The sequence below is a fragment of the Anomaloglossus baeobatrachus genome, unplaced genomic scaffold, assembly GCF_048569485.1.
Source record: "Anomaloglossus baeobatrachus isolate aAnoBae1 unplaced genomic scaffold, aAnoBae1.hap1 Scaffold_205, whole genome shotgun sequence".
NCBI classification, from domain to species: Eukaryota; Metazoa; Chordata; class Amphibia; order Anura; family Aromobatidae; genus Anomaloglossus; species Anomaloglossus baeobatrachus.
This window is the reverse complement of record NW_027441975.1, coordinates 202,705-228,332: the sequence shown is the minus strand read 5'-3', so window position 1 is coordinate 228,332 and position 25,628 is coordinate 202,705. Positions and strand designations below refer to the sequence as shown.

General features: G+C 47.1%; 1 protein-coding gene and 1 long non-coding RNA gene across 2 annotated transcripts in view; both read left to right on the top strand.

Annotated features, from left to right (window-relative positions):
- The first annotated feature begins 21,558 nt into the window (after positions 1 to 21,558).
- On the top strand, positions 21,559 to 22,075 carry LOC142261059 (uncharacterized). Its single transcript, XR_012728846.1, has 3 exons — positions 21,559 to 21,671; positions 21,759 to 21,856; positions 22,005 to 22,075. It is a non-coding gene; the product is annotated as an uncharacterized LOC142261059 (long non-coding RNA).
- Positions 22,076 to 23,046: 971 nt separating this feature from the next.
- LOC142261050 (uncharacterized) overlaps positions 23,047 to 25,628 on the top strand; it is an 83,815-nt gene continuing 81,233 nt past the window's right edge. Inside the window, exons 1-2 of the mRNA XM_075332090.1 lie at positions 23,047 to 23,115; positions 23,311 to 23,365. Of these exons, the coding sequence (XP_075188205.1) occupies positions 23,047 to 23,115; positions 23,311 to 23,365 (124 nt within the window). The remainder of the gene's footprint in view (positions 23,116 to 23,310; positions 23,366 to 25,628) is intronic.

Below are 25,628 nucleotides of genomic sequence, written 5' to 3'. Positions count from 1 at the left end.
AATTGCATTGGTTCGTTTTCTTTATCACCCTCCTGACCGGGTGTAGCCCTACACTGGTCCTGGGCTCATTGCTTCCTATACCACCTCTAAGGGACTGACTTCACAGTTTGGGGAGTTCTCATACACTCACCTCACGGTGTTTTCCCCTTTTTTATTTTCGCTTCATGTTTGTTGATACATTTTACGTGATGTTAATTAGGGGTTTTTATAATAATTTTTATCAAATATTCATGTCCTGAGCAAATCTATAGGTTTTTTTTTACTAGTAACAAGTTAAGAGCGAGGAGAATGAGAAATGAAGCTGTTGCTGGAGCTAAATGGCTGATTTCAGCGAATATGTGTATTTATAAGAACTATTCATTTGTGTTTGCTCTAATTTCTGCTCTTGCATTCACAATGTTGTTTCTCATGATTACGAGTGATTTGGATTATGATACCGATCTTCTCAGGTGGCTCCTATGGTTAATGGACAAATACACGTCCTTTTTCCCTTTTTATTTTGGGGTTCTGATCCTCACTGATTTGTATTTATCTATTTATTTGGTGTTTATCACATTGTATCTCTTTACAGTGGTTTCATGAGAATTATTAAGAACATATTTGTGTTATTTTTCTGTAACATGTCATTTGATATTTTATTTCTCTGATCATTGTGAACACTTGCCCCCTCATTTACTAGACCATATATATATGTGCCTTTCACCTGTATATGCTAGTCCTGATGAAGAAGCCTCTGAGGGCTTTTAAACTCATTGACCAATAAATCACATTTTATCTATATTATTTGGACTGGTTTTGCAGCGCAGGAGATTAACTCTTTTTTTCCTTCCATTGTTTGTATCTCCACGTGGGTTCCGCTGCGGCCCCAGGCATTTTATGGTGGTTGAGACTTGCACAACCACACAAGGTGAGCCTCTCAGAGATGTTTCACCTTTGATTTTATTTGGATAAGACCCTATTTTGTATGATTTCTCTTTCCAGCTCCTATTTACTGCAGAGGATCTAACAGCAGATGAGCCTTCAGCTTTTGAGCCAGTTTCTCTTTGAGACCCACGTGTAGGGAGTTCTATCTGACTTTTCTTCATAGCTAACCCTGTTGACGTTGGTGGGCGCACACTGGAAACCGTCTCGGCACTTATCACATCATGCAGATGCTGGAGAGCATTCTGGCCTCTAATAGACAATTGTCTAGTGCTATCTGGGACCCCCAATCATAATGGTGGTCTAACAGATGGGGGAGCAGGTGGAAATTGTGAGTCGTAGTCAACTTTACCTTTACGGCAGCGGCTTTTGGCGTTACGTATTGCCTTCCAGTACGCTTGCTTATTAAACTGTTTCCTCCTATGGCCTCCATGGTTTGTTTTAGATTTCCCAGTCTAGCCTTTGGTAAACTCTGGCAAGCCATTGGGGGGCAGATAAAAGGTATCACAACTACAAGATAATTTTGTTTTTCTCACTGAGAGCAATCAATCAGAAAATCCCAGAGATTGGCAGCACGTGTTGTTATCTGACAGTTCTCTGTTTCTGCAGTAGCGGACTCGGTTGCCAGTCTCTGACTTCCTTTATAAACCTTACCATGGGGTGCTTTAAGTGTGGTTTATAGCTGTTCCTGGTTGTGGTCTTTAGCTGTCTTCTCCTCTTGTTGTTCCAGAGATGTCTGTGGTAACTGCTCTTAAGAAAAGTGTTTGACTTTTGCTATATACCTGGGCTCACGTGGTAGCATCTCTTTTTCCCCTGTATTGTTTCCTTTTGTCTCCGTTAACGTTAGTGGTGTTGACGTCCAGCGCATACCCACCATCCTTACTTAGGGCCCAGATCAGGGTTTGCCTAGGGTGAGGTATTCCTGCTCGACAAAATGTGCACGACTTCTATAGGGTTGGTGAGGGTTAGCTGCAGGTTATTGTCAGGGGTCACAACCGGCCATAATCAGACCATTTCCGGGGGAGTGAAGTCTATAACAATGTTTTTACCTCCCCTTGAAAGCCATTGAAACACTGAAAGCAGCTCGCACTGTGGTTAGTATAGAGTGTACCCGAGCACAGTGATGAGAGATAGTGGTTACAATACATAATGGACCCGAACTCTGAACTCCATCACTGATTTATTTTTTTATAAAATCTGTGTTCGGTGCAAATTTTACTGTTCGGGTTCACTTATCTCTGCCCACAAACCTTTATTACAGTTAAGATTATGGGTGTAGAAGAGACGAGAACTAAAAGAGGCCTATCACCTAATGAAGAGCAAGTAACATTTATGATACCTATGCTGCGGTTTTGTGAAGGGATTCTGTCACTAAGTCTTTACTTCTTAATTAAAAATCAGAATAATATAAAGTCAGTGTCACGCTAGGTACGAGGAAGTACTAGGAGAAAGGGAAACCCTGTGTCTAGGGAGACAGTGACCCCTGACAAAGCCTAACACTGGGCCCTGGGTTCCCTCACTGCCCTTAATAGGTTCCACACCTATGCACCGAGCCAGATACCTGACTCCAGGCTGACCCTGATCTGAGCCCTAAGAAGGGAGCAGATGGGATGAGCTCTTCGTCAACCCCATTAGGCACTAAAGGCCACAAATAGATAACAAACAAGGGAAAACAATAACTTATCTCTAGACGACTCAGTAAGAAGTTCAGTAAACTGAGCAGCAACGATCCTACTGATGCGTGCAAGCCACCTGCTTGCATCCAGGGCTTGTAACCCACCTTGTAATACTATTGTATGTACTGAGGATTTCGATTGCGTTAGGGCAATGACAACCAGAGACGAGTTCTTGGTGCAAAAGACGTTTTATAATATGTAACCGCAACTAGACTAAGCTTAGGGGCTAGCTTTTAAACAGATGAACAGGAAGTAGGGCAACAGAACAGAAAACTCCATGTTAACAAAGGGCAAGATCCTTCAAAAGAAAACTGGAAATCCCGGAACTCTGACAGTACTCCCCCCCCCCCCCCCCCCCCAGAAACGGCCTCAGGACGGATCAGGGCCAGGCTTGTCCGGGTACCTCCGATGAAACTGAGCAACCTTCCGGGGCGCTTGGATGTTACCCACAGGTTCCCAGGAATCGTCCTCGGGGGAGTACCCCTGCCAACGTACCAGATACTGAAGCCGATGCCGATGGAGCCGGGAGTCAATAATGTCCTCAACCACGAACTGCTCCTGGCTATCAACCATCACCGGCGGAGGAGGAGGCACGATACGACCATGAAACATATTAGGGGAAACTGGTTTTAGCAGAGAAACGTGAAAGACCGGGTGTACCTTTAAATTGTGCGGCAACCTCAGCCGACAGGCCACAGAGCTCACTATCCCGGTGATCTTAAACGGACCAATGAATTTCTGCCCCAGCTTCTGCGAAGGAACACCTAATTTCAGATTTTTGGTGGATAACCACACCGAGTCCCCTACCTTATACATGGGTGCCTGTTTCCGGTGAGTGTCTGCCGACTTCTTGTAACGCTCCTGAGCCGTAGCCAAAGAGTCCTTCAAAACCTCCAGATTCCGTCGTAGCTCCATCAATCTGTCCTCCACCGCTGGCACCGAAACCGCCACCGGTGACCTAGGCAAAATATTCGGATGGTAACCCAAGTTAGCGAAAAAGGGCGTTACCTTAGTGGAGCTGCTCTGAGTGTTGTTATACGAGAACTCCGCCAAAGGAAGCAGCTGCAACCAATCGTCCTGCAGATGGCTGACATAACATCGTAGGTACTGCTCCAGGGTTTGATTAGTCCGTTCGGTTTGCCCATTTGTCTGGGGATGGTATGCAGAAGACAAACAGACATCAATATGGAGTGCCGAACAAAACCCTTTCCAGAACTTAGACGTGAACTGCACGCCCCGGTCAGAGATGATCTCACCCCATGCAATCGAAATATATTCTGGATAACCAAATCCACTGTCTCTGCGGCTGAGGGAAGACCGGTACATGGAATAAAGTGAGCAGCCTTTGTCAACCGATCCACCACCACCAAAATGGTATTGTTACTGCCTGAGACAGGCAACTCCACAATAAAATCCATTGAGATGGATCCCCAAGGGCGAGATGGTACGGGTAACGGTTGAAGGAGTCCCGTAGGAGCCACACGAGGGACCTTGCACCGGGCACAAACCACACGAGTGGACATAGTCTTTCACATCCTTTAAACAGGTAGGCCACCAGAAAAAACGACTCAGAAATTCCTGCGTCTTCTGTACCCCCCCCTATGACCTGCCAACACGGACTCATGGACCAACTTGAGAACCCGAAGTCTTACAGCCTCCGGGACATAAATACGTCGCTCTCTCAACCACACACCATTCCGAAGGACAAGAGTCACATCATTCGGGGGGGCAGCAAGAAATACGTCACCATCATAGGCCAGCTTAATGTCCTTCCACAAGTCCTGGTCCCGGATTACTCCAACAAAATTGGCATCTGATAAAACGGTCTGAGACGGGGTTCCAGGCACGGAGTCCAGGGCGTGGATTCGGGACAAGGCATCGGCTTTCCCATTACGTGACCCTGGACGGTATGTAACGATAAAATTAAACTGGTTAAGGAACAGGCTCCAACGGGCTTGCCGTGGAGACAGGCACCTGGCAGATTTAAGGAATTCTAGGTTACGATGGTCTGTGAGAACTATCACTTGTTGCGCTGCTCCCTGTAAGTGGTGTCTCCATTCCTTAAAAGCAGAAATAATCGCTAACAATTCCTTGTCCGCAATGTCATAGTTCTTTTCTGCAGGGGACAACCGGCGAGAAAAGAAAGCACACGGGTGCAAGAGACTCTTGTCCCCAGTCCTTTGTGAAAGGATAGCCCCTAATGCATAATCGGAAGCATCGACTTCCACAATAAAAGGGAGTGCGGGATTCGGGTGTATTAGTATTGGTGCTGAGGTAAAACAAACCTTGAGACGATTGAAAGCTTCCTGGGCCTGGGCGGACCACACAAACTTCTGCCGTTTTTTGGTTAACAGAGTGATAGGATGGACGATCTCTGAAAAGTTACGGATAAAGCGTCTGTATAAGTTAGCAAAACCGACAAAGCGTTGTACCTCCTTGATGTTTCCCGGTTCCGGCCAGTCTAGAATTGCCCGTATCTTGCCAGACTCCATGTTCAGTTCCTGAGGAGAGATGACATATTCTATAAATTGTATCTTTGAGCAATGGAATTCGCACTTCTCCAGTTTAATATACAGGTGGTTATCCCTCAGACGGGTAAGTACTGTCTTGACGTGCTCCTGGTGTTCCTGTAGGGAATCAGAAAAGATCAAGATATCATCCAGGTAAATCACCATGAACTGGTCCATTATATCCCTAAAAATATCGTTGACTAGGTGTTGGAAAGCCGCTGGGGCGTTACAAAGTCCAAAAGGCATCACTAGATACTCATAATGTCCATACCGACATCTGAACGCTGTTTTCCACTCGTCCCCGGGACGTATGCGGAGTAGATTATATGCCCCACGGAGATCCAATTTAGTAAATATTTTGGCCTGTTGTACTCTCTCCAATAGTTCGCGAATCAACGGTAACGGATACCGGTTCCGGATGGTTATCTTATTTAGTTCCCGGTAGTCGATACAAGGTCTCAGAGTCCCCTCTTTCTTTTTCACGAAAAAGATGGGTGCCCCTGCTGGTGAGGTAGAAGGTCGAATAAATCCCTTGGCTAGGTTTTCATCGATGTAATCTTTTAGTGCTTGTAACTCAGGTGCCGCCAATGGGTAGACATGACCAAACGGGATCTCTGCCCCTGGGAGTAAGTCTATGGGACAATCATACGGTCTATGCGGGGGAAGCCGATCTGCTTTTCTTTTGTCGCATATATCAGCGAAGTCATTATAAACCGGGGGTAGAACAGGTACCTGTACAGTGCCCTCCGCATTCGGTGTTACTGGAACCGGTACAGTTGGACTAATGGTCGGACCACTCTGGGGTGGGAAGGATATTTCTTTAGTCTCCCAATCGATGACTGGATTTGTAGACCGCAGCCAAGGAATTCCTAAAATTATCAGAAAATGGGGAGAAGAAATCAACATGAAAACAAGGGTCTCCTGCTGACCTGGTTTCATCACACATTCAAGGGGTACTGTCTCTCGATCAACTGGTCCGGAAACTAATGGAGAACCGTCTACCGTCTCCATGGTAACTGGTGAGGATCTTTGTTGAGTCTGGATACCGTGTTTCCTGGCAAAAGAAGAGTCCATGAAATTTCCCCCTGCCCCAGAGTCTATCATAGCAGATGTAGGAATTAACTGTCCCTCCCACCGTATCTGAATGGGAAGCGAGCAATGGGTGTATTTCCCTTCTGGGTCCTCAGGTGAAGTTGACATCAATGTCGAGGGAAATACCGCATCCAGGTGTAAACTTGCCTCAGAGATATCGGACTCTGCGTCCGTGTTGTCACACTCTGCCATTGCTGCCAGTACCTTATTCGGGCGATTTGGACGTTTTGGGCAGTCAATCAGAAAATGGTCCGATTGACCACAATAGAAACACAAACGCTCACGGAGCCGGTGTTCACGACGTTCGTTGGTCTCTCGCTTTTGTAGAGAGTCCACTTGCATAGGAACATCCTCGGCCTCCCGTGGCGACTTGTGAGCGGGTTCTCTAGAAGGAAACGCAAAGTTGGTTACCCGGTTTACAGCTGCCCATTTTTCCTGTCGGCGTTCCCTCAAGCGGGTATCGATATGCACACAGTGTTGGAGAAACAGTTCAAAATCCCGTGGAGATTCGGCACGAGCTAACTCGTCCTTGATGGTACCGGACAAACCCTTTCTGAACACTGATAATAGCGCATTATTTCCCCAGTCGGTGTCTACCACTAACCTTTTGGACTCAGTGGCGTATTCGACGACAGACCGCTTTCCCTGACGTAAGGAAAGCAGAGCCGATTCAGCGGTAGCACGGCGATTAGGATCATCAAACATTTGCGCCATTGCTGTTAAAAAGTCATCCAGGTTATTTAAACGGATATCACGATTCTCTATCATAGGATTAGCCTAAGCCAGTGCTCGTGAGGTTAACAACATGATTATACATAACACTTTTGACCGGTCAGACCGGTAATAATCAGCATGTACATCAAAAAACAGTATACACTGGTTAACAAACCCACGGAACTGACTTCGATCACCACTGAAACGAAATGGAGGTAACCTAGGCATACCGGCAGCTGATACGGATGTAGTGGGGATGGCTTCCTGGGCCTTCATTCTGGTTTGCAAATCCTGAATAGCCGGACCCAGTACCTGGTGATCATGGCCCAGCTGTACCTCCACATCTCTAAGCTTAGTTTGCACCGCCTCCATCTCCTGCTGCAAGGAGTTAATCATGGAGAAAAGCTGATCTACTCGTGTCTCAGTCATTGCCCCAGCGAAATCCTTAGTGGGCTGAGTATAATGTAATACTATTGTATGTACTGAGGATTTCGATTGCGTTAGGGCAATGACAACCAGAGACGAGTTCTTGGTGCAAAAGACGTTTTATAATATGTAACCGCAATATGTGCACAGAACAGAATATACACAATAAAATGTAACCGCAATATGTAAACAGAACAAAATATACACAGTAATATGTAACCGCAATATGTACACAGAAGAGAATATACACAGTGGAACATAAACATAGTAAATACCTGCTGGGTTCAGAGCAAAGGGAAATTCCCGGAGCCGCGCACTGGACTCCCCCAGGGAGACCGCCAGAAACGAACCCCTATACAGGGGCTGTCCGACAATCACCCCAGAAGGCCCAAATGTACAGCAGCCGGGACACAAAAGAGCAACAGATATAGTCCAAAAAATGTCCGTACGTGATGTGAGTCCTAGGGTGGATATCAACGGAAGGGACCGGGCAGAAGTGCCGACCAGAGACGGCAGACAGAGTCCGAGCACAGTTGGATGAGAGGTGAAGTCCAGAGCTGGTGTCAGGTGTTTCAACCGGATCCAAACAGCAATCAGGAGATGAGAGCAGCAGGGCAGGAGTACACAGGAAGCAGTATACTCAGGCAACTAGACTAAGCTTAGGGGCGGGCTTTTAAACAGATGAACAGGAAGTAGGGCAACAGAACAGAAAACTCCATGTTAACAAAGGGCAAGATCCTTCAAAAGAAAACTGGAAATCCCGGAACTCTGACACACCTCTTCCGACAAGCCTACAACCTGCAGTAACCTTCAGTCCATTACACCACTGCGAAACCAGCTCTGTCCTCACCTATTGTACCCTCACCCATCCCCTGTAGACTGTGAGCCCTTGCGGGCAGGTTCTTCTCTCCTGTACCAGTCTGTTTTCATAATGTTCATGATTGTTGTACTAGTTTTTATCTATACCCTTTTCACTTGTAAAGTGCCATAGAATAAATGGCGCTAATTATTATTATTATTATTAATAATAATAATAACAACTGAATATCACAGGGAAAATTAATGAATTTAAGCCCAAGGGGAAATACAGATAATTAACAGCTGAAAGGAAGAGGAGCTCCACTGGATCCTAAATGGAAAAGGATGAAAACCTGGGAGAAAAACTACCTAGTACATTGTATACTGACAGCAGGAACAATAGAAAATCAGGGACCATTTTGCACAGCCAGACGCTGTGACCTTCTATTGCCGGACACCACAGGACTGTCTGTCACCTGTGACAGACAGAGACTCTTGATTCCAATGATGTGTAATTTTCTGAGCTTCTTGCTGTAGTTTTGATAAAGTCACTGTATTATCGCTAGAGGCTTATCACTAGATAACTAGTAAATCTGCTGCCATGTATCCTCCATCTCCATCAGCTCTGTATAACCCCACCCCACCCCTGATTGGCAGCTTTCTGTCTGTGCTCACTGTATACAACTGAAAATCAGTGGTGTGGGTGAGGTTATACACAGAGCAGTATTTCGAGAACTGGTAGATCTTAAGCAGATAAAACTGATTTTTATCAAAACTTCAGCAAGCAGCCAAGTAAGTGACCCATCTCTGGCATCAGGGTCTCTGCATATACAGGTGGATTGGACACACATTACAGGTAGCTTTGTCCCTCCTAATCTAGAAAACACATCCCGAAGCCATACACTATTAAATGTTGTTATATATTTAATCTGAAAAGTAGGCAGGAAATTAACTCCTGCTAGTCTGATCACTAATGAGCACATGGCTGTTCGCCTGTGCAGCTCAGAAGCACAAGAGAAAGTATAGTGTGGAGTGTCACAGCCTGTGGTCTGAACAGCGTCTGATGCCGCCATCACACCCGGCGAGTTTACAGAAAAACACCTTGGACATTTTTAAAAAGTAATTTTATTGTAAGTTTATTTAAAATACCATTTTCAAACCTTCATCCAACATATTTATAAGGATTTAGAAAATACATCAGCTGGATTGATTGTAATCTACGGTAAGTGGTATTATTGTCATATGTCATATTCTCATTTTATATAAAGAGGCAGCAATAGCACTATACATCCTGCCTTGTCTGACTTACCTATAACCAAATAGTTATTATTTTATAGTTCACAATCAGCATTTAATTGAATTTTTTTGTAAATTATATACTTTATTTTTATTGGAGGAGACATAACGGTGCGGAGCCAACTGGTCCCTTTCTATCATATTCTGGAACATGTGTAATGATGCTACGTGAGATGTTACTGGATAATAATGAGGGTTTGAGGCCTTTGGTTTTACATCATGATCCCCCACCAATTCTTCCTAATTACGATCCTCATCCATTTAGTTTAGCAATACAATGGCCTTCTGTTCAGAGGAGGAGAATCCTTCCAATTCATTACATGTTGTAAATTTATTAGATAAATTCTGACCTGAAACATTTCTATTCTCAGGAAAAAAATTCCACTGAGAAAATTTAAACCCCTGTCCAGGACTTCGATCTGCTCAACTGATAAGACTGTGGGTGTCAAAACCAAAACACTATGTCACGCCAGAGCGTACAGACACTCAGCGTGCAGCGTAACACAAGGGTAGCATCGGAAATGGTAAAAAAAGGAAGACCCTTACGATAGGGAGAGGAGACATCTGCTACTCACCTGAGTCTGTACCCTATGCTCCCTAATGTCCCTATATGGGTCTTTCCCCCCATCATCATCACATGCCTAGGCCCTCATTCACTCGGGCTAGTGAGAAGGCCGGTGAGAGCAGTAGTCTCACCACAGCAATAGCACAACAGGTAAAGGAGATAAAGAGAAAATAGACAGAAAGGAAAAACATTTGAAGCTCTTCCAATTCAGCTAAAAACCACAGCTGCAATAGTCACAACTCCTCAGCTTCTTCCAGAAACAGGCTCCTTCCAAAGAGATCTGCATGGAATGATAATCTATAACCAACATCAGATGCTAAGATACATGACTTTTGTATATTGAAGGGAAGTGGTCACATTAGAGATGCACCTGAGATTAAGGCTACAAAGGATAGCCAGATTGGAAAGAGTCTTTAACCCTTACAGCACTAAAAAAAAGTAGATTCACTGAAATCAAGTTGTAGACCTGTGAACAATAAGACGTTGTGACCTTCTGATCCAGACTCACCAGAGGTCTCCCCAGAGCGGGACACACTCATCACACATTATCCATAAATTCATTCATAGTCAAGTTCATTTTTTCTTGTTCTGTATTGGAGATCTTCTCATATCCTTCTTATTGGTTCTCCTTCTTCCTCTTCATTTTTTGAATTCCAAAACTCTCTGAATGACGTATTAGGCTCTGTGTGCACTAAGCCGTTTTGCCCGCGGATTTGCTGCGGAAATTTCTTGAGAAATGTGTGCAATCTTTGTGCAGACATTTCCCAGCAAAACCTATGTGAAAAAAAATAGCTGTGCGCACGCTGCGGATTTTTCTCAAGAAAATTTCTTGAGAAAATTTTCTCGAGAAACTTTCTTGAGAAAATGATCATGTCCATTATTTTCCGCAGGTACCTGCAGAATACCCCCGGAATTTCACTCCATTCACTGTAATGTAATCGCGAAATTCCGGGGGTATACCGCAGGTAGCAAATGATGTGCGGTATACCCCCGGTATAGCCGCGATTTACCTGCGGTAATGCTCATCGCTGCCTGCGGTTTTGCAGGAAGCGATGTCATTATGCAAGGAAAAGGAAGCGGAGCAGAGTAAACACACACATCACACTCCCTGGACGCCGCACAGAAGCACTTCCGTGCAACCTCCAGGTGCCCGTGCAGTCTGTGTCCCGCTCCAGCCCCGCCGCTGCCTGCACAGCAGTGTCAGTGTCTGCTCGCAGAATCGGCAGCTTGTCACGCGGCAGCGCAGGCAGGAGGTGAGATCATTACCTGCTGTGACGATCTCCTGCCTCCTGACGTCACCGTGGTCACTGCTGTCTATGCCCGTCTCGCGGCTGTCCCGAGACTGTCACTAGCGGTGATGTTACGGGCTCTCGCGATACTTCTGACAACGCAGCGGGCATAGAAGTCAGTGACAGCGGTGACGTCAGCAGTACAGGAGATGATCACAGCAGGTAATGATCTCATCTATGCTCCTGATGGCAGCGCTCGGCATCCCCTGCAGTGACCTGGGCTATTGATGTTAGCTCAGGTCACTGCATTGCTCTCCCTGCCAATGGTGAACATTCTGTTCTTCATTGACTGGGACAGCGACTATGGTATGGATCGCCGTGGGACCCCCCCTTTATTGGATTACGCCGGACGTGGAATTGATTGTTCTTTTCAATAAATTGGTGAAAGAGGGAATGTGGGGAGTGTTTTTTCAAATAAAACTTTTTTTGTTGTCTATTTTTTATTTCTTACTGACTGGGTTGGTGATGTCGGGTATCTGATAGATGCCTGACCTCACCAACCCCAGGGCTTGATGCCAGGTGACATTACACATCTGGCATCAACCCCATATATTACCTCGTTTGCCAACGCACCAGGGCAACGGGATGAGTTGGGGCGAAGTGCCAGGATTGGCACGTCTAATGGATGCGCCACTTCTGGGGCGGCTGCAGCCTGCTATTTTTAGGCTTGGGAGTGTCCAATAACAGTGGACCTCCCTAGTCTGAGAATACCAGACCACAGCTGTCCGCTTTACCTTGGCTGGTGATCCAATTTGGGGGGGACCCCACGTTTTTTGTTTTAAATTATTTATTTAATGTAAAATAACAGTTTTGGATTACCAGCCAAGGTGAAGCTGCCAGCTGTGGTTTGCAGGCTGCAGCCGTCTGCTTTACCCTAGCTGGCTACAAAAAATGGGGGGACCTAACGTCGTTTTTTTTTAAATTATTTATTTATTTTATGGCTAAATACAAGGCTAAGCACCCTTTAGTGCCACATGAAAGTCACTAAAGGGTGCCAGCTTAGAAAATGCAGGGAGGTGGGACATTATATAGTTCTTTCTCATCTATCTGGATCAACATGTTAGGCTACGGGTTGAACTAGATGGACTTAGAGTCTCCCTTCAACCTTAAACTATGATACTATGATCTATCTATTCATCTAATCATCTTTCCCTCTATCCATTATCTGTCTATCGATTATCTATATTATTTATTGCAAAACCGCAGGGACCAACCTGCGGCAAATCCGCGGCAAATCCGCGTGCGTTTTTCCCGTGGATTTTTCCGCAGGTGCGGAAATCTTCAACTCCCAGAACTTAGTTTCTCAAGAAATTTTCTTGAGAAAAATCACTTTTCTAGTGCGCACAGAGCCTTAGAATGAACATTTTCCCTTTGATAATCACTTACATTTATCAGGATTACAGTCTGAAGATTCCAGATCTGTAGATCTTTGCAGCGTCCGTGTAATAGTTATTGTGAGGGATTTTCTCCAAGATTTACTTCTGTGAAAGAAGGTGTTTGCCCGACATTGCGCTATGAGCCAAATGTCTATCATGGTGCAGAGAAAGGCGGCAATCGCTCTCCCCCTAGAAGTGGGACTCCTGGGACAAACAGGGGACAAATGTGGAGTGGGAAAATGTGTGATCAGTGTTGGACAGAAATAAACTCCATTTTAGTATAGGCTATTACTTATGTTGTGCTCTGATCTGGAAGAACAGGAATTGTGAGCACTTTGGGAATGTCACAGAATGGATTGATAAAGATATAACTAGATTGTGCCCATTATTAGAGGAATGTGATATGTACATTGTGTAATGTTCAGCAGAGATTTGGGTAACAGAAGAATGACTTTCCCTATCTGCAATTATTATTTTACTTGATAAAGGATAAAAATAAATGATATTCACTGATAAAGGGGAGAAGAGATCAATAGAAAATAATCAATAGATGTAAGGGGAAGAGAAATTCAGAGTTGTCACAATTTTATCCATCATTGTTGGATATTTGGCTGACAACATCCACTTGTTACACGCCTGTCCCGTGTCTGGGATCTGCCCCTTCCCCCGCTCTGCTAAACTTTCCTGTGCTCCATGTTGGGCTTTGTAAGTAGCCGGACACGCTCCATGTGCTGAGCTTAACTGGCCTATATAAGGCTACCAAGATACACCCCTGTGTCCTGGTATTAGCACTATTAGTCTGTGCACAGCGACCTGTCTGCAGTCTCCAGAACATCTCCAGACTATCTGTGGCCTCCAGCACCTCAGCTACCAATCTGCCTGTGGCTTCCAGTATGTCTGCACCTGTCTGAGGTCTCCAGGACGTCTGCGGCTTCCAATACCTCAGTTACCTGTCTGCCTGTGGGTGTCAGTACCTCTGCAGCCTGTCTGCAGTCTCCAGCAGGGCTGTGGAGTCGGAGTCGGAGTCGTGGAGTCGGAGTCGGAGCGCATTTTGGTGGAGTCGGAGTCGGAGTCGGTATAAAATGCACCGACTCCGACTCCTAAAATATATAATAAATTGGGGACAGGAGTGCAATGCAGAATGTGCTGAATATTTTACTAAATAATAACATTTAGTATAATGCTTATATTTAAGTGAAAAATTTATTGTAGTACAATGTGAACATCAGACATTTAATTGTTTTTATGATACAATAATCAAGATATTTGGATAGAACATAAAATATTTATTGGAATACAACTTTAGAACACAAAAAACTAATAAATTGTAAATATGTAATATATATATATATATATATATATATATATATATATATATATATATATATATATACACACAGTGTATATACACACACAAGATATATATGTAATCTACTGTATATTACATAGTGTATTACATATTTACAATTTATTACAGTTTTTTGTGTTCTAAAGTTGTATTCCAATAAATATATTTTATGTTCTATCCAAATATCTTGATTATCGTATCATAAAAATTATTAAATGTCTGATGTTCACATACACATATTCATGTACTACAATAAATTTTTCACCTAACTAAGCAATATATGTAGGAGTCGGAGTCGGAGCCGGAGCCGGAGCCGGAGTCGGAGTCGGAGCCGGAGTCGGAGTCGGTGCAAGAGAATTTGAGGAGTCGGAGTCGGAGTCGAAGGTTTGGCTTACCGACTCCACAGCCCTGGTCTCCAGGACTTCTGCTGTATGCCTGTGACTGGTAGTGCCTCTGCTGCTCGTCCCAGGTTTTCCAGGATATCTGCTCCATGTCCGTCCACGGCTTTCAGTCTCCTGTCTGCCTACAGCCTCCATTACCTCACTGTGACCCCTGACAGAATCCAAGACCATGGCTCCCAATGGCGCAGTCACACACTTTTTTGAAAAAGTCCCTACACAACTCAGCTCCGCACACCTCATACACACGGCTCCGCTCCGTACACCTCGTACACACACGGCTCCGCTGCGTACACCTCGTACACACACTGCTCTGCTCCGTACACCTCGTACACACACGGCTCTGCTCCGTACATCTCGTACACACACGGCTCCGCTCCGTACACCTCGTACACACACGGCTCCGCTCCGTACACCTCGTACACACGCGGCTCCGCTCCGTACACCTCGTACACACGCGGCTCCGCTCCGTACACCTCGTACACACGCGGCTCCGCTCCGTACACCTCGTACACACGCGGCTCCGCTCCGTACACCTCGTACACACGCGGCTCCGCTCCGTACACCTCGTACACACGCGGCTCCGCTCCGTACACCTCGTACACACGCGGCTCCGCTCCGTACACCTCGTACACACACGGCTCCGCTCCCTACACCTCGTACACACACGGCTCCGCTCCGTACACCTCGTACACACACGGCTCCGCTCCCTACACCTCGTACACACACGGCTCCGCTCCGTACGCCTCGTACACACACGGCTCCGCTCCGTACGCCTCGTACACACACGGCTCCGCTCCGTACGCCTCGTACACACACGGCTCCGCTCCATACGCCTCGTACACACACGGCTCCGCTCCATACGCCTCGTACACACACGGCTCCGTACACCTCGTACACACACGGCTCTGCTCCGTACGCCTCGTACACACACGGCTCCGCACCGTACGCCTCGTACACACACGGCTCCGCTCCGTACACCTCGTACACACGCGGCTCTGCTACATCCACACTGTAAACCCCTCCTGACCCCACATATAAACTTGAAGAGTCCCTTTGAGGGGTCCTGTCACACCCCTGTCCTGGGTCTGGGCTCTTCTCCCTTCCCCCGGTCTGCTGAACTTTCTTGTGCTCCACATTGGGCTTTGCCAGTATCCAGCGTGCTCCATGTGTGGAGCTTCCGAGGCCTATATAAAGCCGATCAAGACATAAATCTGTGCCTTGTAGTAAGACTGTTATTATGTGCACAGCGACTGTCTGTGGTCTCCAGGACGTCTCCTGCTGCGGCTTCTTCTGCTCCTCGTCCCCGATCTTCCCACACCTCTGCTACATGAGCCCCGGACAACACTTATAAATGCAATTAAAACTGGGAACACATCAGACATCGTACACACACGCCTCCGCTCCGTACACCTCGTACACACACGGCTCTGCTACATCCACACTGTAAACCCCTCCTGACCCCACACATAAACTCCCCCTCATCCAGCACCATGACAACCAGCACAGCAGAGTCCTGCATACACTGAGGAGCTGACCATGTGACCCTGACTCCTCCCCTCCATGTGACATCATCACAGGTCCTGTAAGCACAGAGCAGCCATATATCTAGTGTGCGGCTCTGCAGGTGGAGGCAGGTGCAGGGTATTATATATCTAGTGTGCGGCTCTGCAGGTGGAGGTAGGTGCAGGGTATTATATATCTAGTGTGCGGCTCTGCAGGAGGAGGTAGGTGCAGGGTATTATATATCTAGTGTGCGGCTCTGCAGGTGGAGGTAGGTGCAGGGTATTATATATCTAGTGTGCGGCTCTGCAGGTGGAGGTAGGTGCAGGGTATTATATATCTAGTGTGCGGCTCTGCAGGTGGAGGTAGGTGCAGGGTATTATATATCTAGTGTGCGGCTCTGCAGGTGGAGGTAGGTGCAGGGTATTATATATCTAGTGTGCGGCTCTGCAGGTGGAGGTAGGTGCAGGGTATTATATATCTAGTGTGCGGCTCTGCAGGTGGAGGTAGGTGCAGGGTATTATATATCTAGTGTGCGGCTCTGCAGGTGGAGGTAGGTGCAGGGTATTATATATCTAGTGTGCGGCTCTGCAGGTGGAGGTAGGTGCAGGGTATTATATATCTAGTGTGCGGCTCTGCAGGTGGAGGTAGGTGCAGGGTATTATATATCTAGTGTGCGGCTCTGCAGGTGGAGGTAGGTGCAGGGTATTATATATCTAGTGTGCGGCTCTGCAGGTGGAGGTAGGTGCAGGGCATTATATATCTAGTGTGCGACTCTGCAGGTGGAGGTAGGTGCAGGGCATTATATATCTAGTGTGCGGCTCTGCAGGTGGAGGTAGGTGCAGGGTATTATATATCTAGTGTGCGGCTCTGCAGGTGGAGGTAGGTGCAGGGTATTATATATCTAGTGTGCGGCTCTGCAGGTGGAGGTAGGTGCAGGGTATTATATATCTAGTGTGCGGCTCTGCAGGTGGAGGTAGGTGCAGGGTATTATATATCTAGTGTGCGGCTCTGCAGGTGGAGGTAGGTGCAGGGTATTATATATCTAGTGTGCGGCTCTGCAGGTGGAGGTAGGTGCAGGTTATTATATATCTAGTGTGCGGCTCTGCAGGTGGAGGTAGGTGCAGGGTATTATATATCTAGTGTGCGGCTCTGCAGGTGGAGGTAGGTGCAGGTTATTATATATCTAGTGTGCGGCTCTGCAGGTGGAGGTAGGTGCAGGGTATTATATATCTAGTGTGCGGCTCTGCAGGTGGAGGTAGGTGCAGGGTATTATATATCTAGTGTGCGGCTCTGCAGGAGGAGGTAGGTGCAGGGTATTATATATCTAGTGTGCGGCTCTGCAGGTGGAGGTAGGTGCAGGGTATTATATATCTAGTGTGCGGCTCTGCAGGTGGAGGTAGGTGCAGGGTATTATATATCTAGTGTGCGGCTCTGCAGGTGGAGGTAGGTGCAGGGTATTATATATCTAGTGTGCGGCTCTGCAGGTGGAGGTAGGTGCAGGGTATTATATATCTAGTGTGCGGCTCTGCAGGTGGAGGTAGGTGCAGGGTATTATATATCTAGTGTGCGGCTCTGCAGGTGGAGGTAGGTGCAGGGTATTATATATCTAGTGTGCGGCTCTGCAGGAGGAGGTAGGTGCAGGGTATTATATATCTAGTGTGCGGCTCTGCAGGAGGAGGTAGGTGCAGGGTATTATATATCTAGTGTGCGGCTCTGCAGGTGGAGGTAGGTGCAGGGTATTATATATCTAGTGTGCGGCTCTGCAGGTGGAGGTAGGTGCAGGGTATTATATATCTAGTGTGCGGCTCTGCAGGTGGAGGTAGGTGCAGGGTATTATATATCTAGTGTGCGGCTCTGCAGGTGGAGGTAGGTGCAGGGTATTATATATCTAGTGTGCGGCTCTGCAGGTGGAGGTAGGTGCAGGGTATTATATATCTAGTGTGCGGCTCTGCAGGTGGAGGTAGGTGCAGGGTATTATATATCTAGTGTGCGGCTCTGCAGGTGGAGGTAGGTGCAGGGTATTATATATCTGTGTGCGGCTCTGCAGGTGGAGGTAGGTGCAGGGTATTATATATCTAGTGTGCGGCTCTGCAGGTGGAGGTAGGTGCAGGGTATTATATATCTGTGTGCGGCTCTGCAGGTGGAGGTAGGTGCAGGGTATTATATATCTAGTGTGCGGCTCTGCAGGTGGAGGTAGGTGCAGGGTATTATATATCTAGTGTGCGGCTCTGCAGGTGGAGGTAGGTGCAGGGTATTATATATCTAGTGTGCGGCTCTGCAGGTGGAGGTAGGTGCAGGGTATTATATATCTAGTGTGCGGCTCTGCAGGTGGAGGTAGGTGCAGGGTATTATATATCTAGTGTGCGGCTCTGCAGGTGGAGGTAGGTGCAGGGTATTATATATCTAGTGTGCGGCTCTGCAGGTGGAGGTAGGTGCAGGGTATTATATATCTAGTGTGCGGCTCTGCAGGTGGAGGTAGGTGCAGGGTATTATATATCTAGTGTGCGGCTCTGCAGGTGGAGGTAGGTGCAGGGTATTATATATCTAGTGTGCGGCTCTGCAGGAGGAGGTAGGTGCAGGGTATTATATATCTAGTGTGCGGCTCTGCAGGAGGAGGTAGGTGCAGGGTATTATATATCTAGTGTGCGGCTCTGCAGGTGGAGGTAGGTGCAGGGTATTATATATCTAGTGTGCGGCTCTGCAGGTGGAGGTAGGTGCAGGGTATTATATATCTAGTGTGCGGCTCTGCAGGTGGAGGTAGGTGCAGGGTATTATATATCTAGTGTGCGGCTCTGCAGGTGGAGGTAGGTGCAGGGTATTATATATCTAGTGTGCGGCTCTGCAGGTGGAGGTAGGTGCAGGGTATTATATATCTAGTGTGCGGCTCTGCAGGTGGAGGTAGGTGCAGGGTATTATATATCTAGTGTGCGGCTCTGCAGGTGGAGGTAGGTGCAGGGTATTATATATCTGTGTGCGGCTCTGCAGGTGGAGGTAGGTGCAGGGTATTATATATCTAGTGTGCGGCTCTGCAGGTGGAGGTAGGTGCAGGGTATTATATATCTAGTGTGCGGCTCTGCAGGTGGAGGTAGGTGCAGGGTATTATATATCTAGTGTGCGGCTCTGCAGGTGGAGGTAGGTGCAGGGTATTATATATCTAGTGTGCGGCTCTGCAGGTGGAGGTAGGTGCAGGGTATTATATATCTAGTGTGCGGCTCTGCAGGTGGAGGTAGGTGCAGGGTATTATATATCTAGTGTGCGGCTCTGCAGGTGGAGGTAGGTGCAGGTTATTATATATCTAGTGTGCGGCTCTGCAGGTGGAGGTAGGTGCAGGGTATTATATATCTAGTGTGCGGCTCTGCAGGTGGAGGTAGGTGCAGGGTATTATATATCTAGTGTGCGGCTCTGCAGGTGGAGGTAGGTGCAGGTTATTATATATCTAGTGTGCGGCTCTGCAGGTGGAGGTAGGTGCAGGGTATTATATATCTAGTGTGCGGCTCTGCAGGAGGAGGTAGGTGCAGGGTATTATATATCTAGTGTGCGGCTCTGCAGGTGGAGGTAGGTGCAGGGTATTATATATCTAGTGTGCGGCTCTGCAGGAGGAGGTAGGTGCAGGGTATTATATATCTAGTGTGCGGCTCTGCAGGTGGAGGTAGGTGCAGGTTATTATATATCTAGTGTGCGGCTCTGCAGGTGGAGGTAGGTGCAGGGTATTATATATCTAGTGTGCGGCTCTGCAGGTGGAGGTAGGTGCAGGGTATTATATATCTAGTGTGCGGCTCTGCAGGTGGAGGTAGGTGCAGGGTATTATATATCTAGTGTGCGGCTCTGCAGGTGGAGGTAGGTGCAGGGTATTATATATCTAGTGTGCGGCTCTGCAGGTGGAGGTAGGTGCAGGGTATTATATATCTAGTGTGCGGCTCTGCAGGTGGAGGTAGGTGCAGGGTATTATATATCTAGTGTGCGGCTCTGCAGGTGGAGGTAGGTGCAGGGTATTATATATCTAGTGTGCGGCTCTGCAGGTGGAGGTAGGTGCAGGGTATTATATATCTAGTGTGCGGCTCTGCAGGTGGAGGTAGGTGCAGGGTATTATATATCTAGTGTGCGGCTCTGCAGGTGGAGGTAGGTGCAGGGTATTATATATCTAGTGTGCGGCTCTGCAGGTGGAGGTAGGTGCAGGGTATTATATATCTAGTGTGCGGCTCTGCAGGTGGAGGTAGGTGCAGGTTATTATATATCTAGTGTGCGGCTCTGCAGGTGGAGGTAGGTGCAGGGTATTATATATCTAGTGTGCGGCTCTGCAGGTGGAGGTAGGTGCAGGGTATTATATATCTAGTGTGCGGCTCTGCAGGTGGAGGTAGGTGCAGGGTATTATATATCTAGTGTGCGGCTCTGCAGGTGGAGGTAGGTGCAGGGTATTATATATCTAGTGTGCGGCTCTGCAGGTGGAGGTAGGTGCAGGGTATTATATATCTAGTGTGCGGCTCTGCAGGTGGAGGTAGGTGCAGGGTATTATATATCTAGTGTGCGGCTCTGCAGGTGGAGGTAGGTGCAGGTTATTATATATCTAGTGTGCGGCTCTGCAGGGGGAGGTAGGTGCAGGGTATTATATATCTAGTGTGCGGCTCTGCAGGTGGAGGTAGGTGCAGGGTATTATATATCTAGTGTGCGGCTCTGCAGGTGGAGGTAGGTGCAGGGTATTATATATCTAGTGTGCGGCTCTGCAGGTGGAGGTAGGTGCAGGGTATTATATATCTAGTGTGCGGCTCTACAGGAGGAGGTAGGTGCAGGGTATTATATATCTAGTGTGCGGCTCTGCAGGTGGAGGTAGGTGCAGGGTATTATATATCTAGTGTGCGGCTCTGCAGGTGGAGGTAGGTGCAGGGTATTATATATCTAGTGTGCGGCTCTGCAGGTGGAGGTAGGTGCAGGGTATTATATATCTAGTGTGCGGCTCTGCAGGTGGAGGTAGGTGCAGGGTATTATATATCTAGTGTGCGGCTCTGCAGGTGGAGGTAGGTGCAGGGTATTATATATCTAGTGTGCGGCTCTGCAGGTGGAGGTGTGTGGAGATTCCCCATTGCTGGGCTCAGGCTCCATACACATTAGATGCTGGGGGAGAACAATCGCTCTATAGAAGAGAAATCTCCTGATTGTCCCGTGAAGGATGGATATGGACAGGGACAAGATGGCGGAGAGGATATTACACCTCACCCTAGAGATCCTCTTCCGGCTTACTGGAGAGGTGAGAGATTCTGATGACGTCACATTACATCATTCTTATCTATGGGAATAACAGATGGACAGAACTGGAGAGGTGAGGACTCTGGAAATGTCTGTAGTGAGATTTATTACTGTGTCTCTCCATAACCAGGATTACACAGTAGTGAAGAAGACCTCTAGTGAGCGCTGTCAGGCCCCTGTGTCTGAGGGATGGAGAAGACCCCTGAGCCCAGTCACGGGGCCTCCACCTCACCCCCCGATACATGAGGACATCAATGACCAGAAGATCCTAGAACTCACCTACAAGATGATTGAGCTGCTGACTGGAGAGGTGACACTGCTGGGAATGCTGGGACATTATACAGTAACGCTATGAAGGGATCGGGGGTGACGGTATCATTGTATGTGTCAGGTTCCGATAAGGTGTCAGGACGTCACCGTCTATTTCTCCATGGAGGAGTGGGAGTATTTAGTAGGACACAAAGATCTGTACAAGGACGTCATGATGGAGGTTCCCCAGCCCCTCACATCACCAGGTAATAGACAGGACTAAATACACACGGCCTATAATTATCTGTATGTAAGGAATGAATTCATTCAGTCCCTGTATGTGTCTCCTCCAGGTCTATCCAGTAAGAGGACAACACCAGAGAGATGTCCCCGTCCTCTTCTCCCACAGGACTGTAAACAAGAAGCTCCCGATGTTCCTCAGGATCATCAGGTAGATGGAGAGAAGGTGCCATGAAATCTCCCTATGATGTGTAGACGGCTGTGAAGGTCTTGTGCTCAGTCTTGTTTTATCCTCCAGTATTACATGGTTTATACTTGTGTAATGAGAGCGGTGGTGACTTTTACAATATTTGTTTCAGGATGAAGATCTGCCCCATATTAATACTACAGAGACATATGTGAGGGGTGATGAGCGGAGTAAAGAGGAGGTTCCTACAGATAACCGCCCAGGTGAGTAGTGACCACTAAATGCAGAGAAGTCACAGATTCTTCTCAGTCACCGGCTGTAGCTGCTTTATCAGGGTTGTAGTCCGGCCATATCAAATGGTCACCATTCTGCTGCTAGACCCCCACATGCTCCTCCACCCAATACTGTCCCCATTATTTTGGGCATTGGACGCTCTTCTGTTGCAGTGAGATCTGTATCAGCCAGATATTACAGGTAGGATCCACCCTATCCCCTGAAATTAAATGATGTTAACCCTTAGCTGCCCAGATCTCTAATCTACAAAGCCAAATGACAGCGTATGTAGAGTGTGCAGACAACTTAGAAAATCATGGGAAGAAGAATCTAATCTGTATGGTGGACACCTAAGAGAAAGCGGAGGGTAATGATGCTGGTGACCTCCTAGATTCTTAGTTTGGTGCCGAGTTTTCCAGGTGAATAAAGATTGATTGTTCTCAGTGGGAGAAACAGAATAATAATCTTGTAGTTGATGAAAAGACCTCAGTAGTCTGGAAAGCTTGCTCTGTAACATCATTTATTATATTTTTGTTCACGATTAAAAGGCATCATAACTACAAGATTCAGTGGCAGACATACCATGGTGCAGCCACATCGGGCCTTGAGCGGGAGGGAGCCCAGATCAGCTGAATGCATATGATAATGTTGAGCTGACATGGGCCCCTTCCCTCACCTGTTAGGGACGTACAGGAGGGAGGATTCATCACCTCTGCAAAAGCTGCCGGCCAAGCAGAGGATGTCTGTGTCTTAGAGCTAGAAAGGAGTTTCCACCCACCAGCTACATCTGCAGCAAAGCAGATAAGCCGCTATATAACAGACCAGGCACCTGCCTCCCCTCATGGTTGGTGAGTTGCCCCCCTTCCTTGTGCACTGAAATTATTTCAAGAGAAAACGGCAGTCGGGCCCCAGGAGGAGGGGAGGCTGCACCACAAGAGAAGATGGAAGTGCAGGCTCCAGAGAGAAGAACCAGCTGTGCTGGTTACCATATGCAATCATTTACAGAGAAGGTGAGTCCAAGTGTAATGAGTTGCTATCTATCATCTATCTATCTATCTATCTATCTATCTATCCCTCTATCTATCTATCTTTTATGTTTATATACGTGTCATGTTTATGTATTTCTGCACATATGTGTGTGATGAACGTGTATTTATCTGTGTATAATCATCTTCGTATTCACCGATATGTTCATATTATTTCAGCTCCATTACAAATGTGAATCATGCCGATATGGTGAAGTCACATGTTCACATATAGGTGAATACATACATATAAGGAAGCCTGCTACTCTCTTTTTTTATTGATGGAGTGTGTATGTGCAGTATCTCGGGTCACACTACACTCTGAGCCAGAAGTCTTTTACAATTAAAGCCTATAGAGCCTCTTTCTGTTGCTCCATAGACTTGTAAGTAACTTTTAGATCCAGCAGAGCACAGTGTGACCTTAAGATACTGGAATGTGGTGACATTACTGAGAAGAGGAGCAGAACAGCGCTGGACACCACAGATACAGTAGAGCGGTGATCTCACTGAGAAGAGGAGCACAACAGTGCTGGACACCAGAGATATGGGAAAGCAGTGATGTTACTGAGAAGAGGAGCAGAACAGCACTGGACACCAGAGAGAGCGGTGGTGACATCACTGAGAAGAGGAGCAGAACAGCGCTGGCCACCAAAGATATGGGTAAGCAGTGAAAGATATGGGTAAGCAGTGACGTCACTGAAAAGAGGAGCAGAACAGCACTGGATACCAGAGAGAGCGGTGGTGACGTCACTACGAAGAGGAGCAGAACAGCGCTGGACACCGGAGAGAGAGCAGCGGTAGGTGAGTATATTATGACACTACGTGCATAAGCACACATTCCATCAGTAAACAAGTTAGTGGGGGCTTCTGTAATGATGTCTATGGTGCGGCTGTTTTTTGTTGTATTTCCTCTGTTTCTCTGATGTCATATAGAGCGCTGCTTAAAAGGATCCAGCCAGCGTATACATGTCACCCATGGATTGAGCAGCGTGTATCAGACATCACATCTATATGACTAGTATTTGATGCGTCTCAGTCCCAGACATCTATTAAAGTGTTCTTTCTCCTCTGAATCTCCTCAGCACTTTAGGGTCACACATACCTGGCTGTGATCATACAGCCACTGCCTGGTACAGGCTGCCACAGCTAATGGGTCTCAGCTATCAGGGTCACACACCCCTGACTGAGATCATACAGACACTGCCTGGTACAGGCTGCCCATGGCTCATGGGTCTCAGCTATCAGGGTCACATATACCTGGCTGTGATCATACAACCACTGCCTGGTACAGGCTGCCACGGCTCATGGGTCTCAGCTGTCAGGGTCACATATACCTGGCTGTGATCATACAGCCACTGTCTGGTACAGGCTGCCACGGCTCATGGGTCTCAGCTATCAGGGTCACATATACCTGGCTGTGATCATACAGCCACTGCCTGGTGCAGGCTGCCACGGCTCATGGGTCTCAGCTATCAGGGTCACATATACCTGGCTGTGATCATACAGCCACTGCCTGGTGCAGGCTGCCACGGCTCATGGGTCTCAGCTGTCAGGGTCACATATACCTGGCTGTGATCGTACAGCCACTGCCTAGTACAGGCTGTCACGGCTCATGGGTCTCAGCTGTCAGGGTCACACACCCCTGGCTGTGATCGTACAGCCACTGCCTAGTACAGGCTGTCACGGCTCATGGGTCTCAGTTTTCGGGTTCCGTATAAAGGAGTTGTCTGAAATAATACATGTACTGTAAAGACTTTGTCTGGCAAAAGGAACTAATAGGGGTTCAATTTTGTAAAACTAATAAAATAAATTATTCACACCTGCAGTCACCCTCCTGGATCCTGCGCTGCCGTCCTGTGGTCTGTGACATAATTCTACAAGACACAGGAGCGCTGCATCTTGTGATCTGCTGCAGCGGTTAGGTAACGTGAACTGCAGGTATCACAAGCTGCAGCAATCCGGTGTCACGTAGAATGGTGAGATAATGCTGGCACAGACCACTGGACGGCCGGCGCTGGATCCAGGAGGGTGACAACAGGGGAACACAATTTGTTTTGTTATTTTTACAGAATCTGGCCTCCAGGTAATGATCTTTTCTCTGTACAATCCCTTTAATAAACTATAAATCCTTTCTTTGTTGAACCTGACAGCTCTAGTGTTACATTCCCTGATGCTTCTGTTTAAAATGGCTGCAGACATCACAGCCCAGGTGCCTAATGTGACCGCTGCAGACAATCACTGGCTTCAGACTCTTGAGCCATATACCACTGACAAGCTGCAAACCACACACAGAGTATACAGGCTGTGCCATCTCCAGCCAATCTAACTAGACGCATTGGAGACAGCGCTGAAGCTGCAGCAGATAGAAGGGCGGCAGGACTGTGCTGTGTTATATCCAGATGGTAAATATGTAACTTATTTATTGTTTAGATTTAGTAGTTGTGTCCTAAACTAGTAATAAACAGTACAGTCTATATGTTTACATCATTTTGTTACAG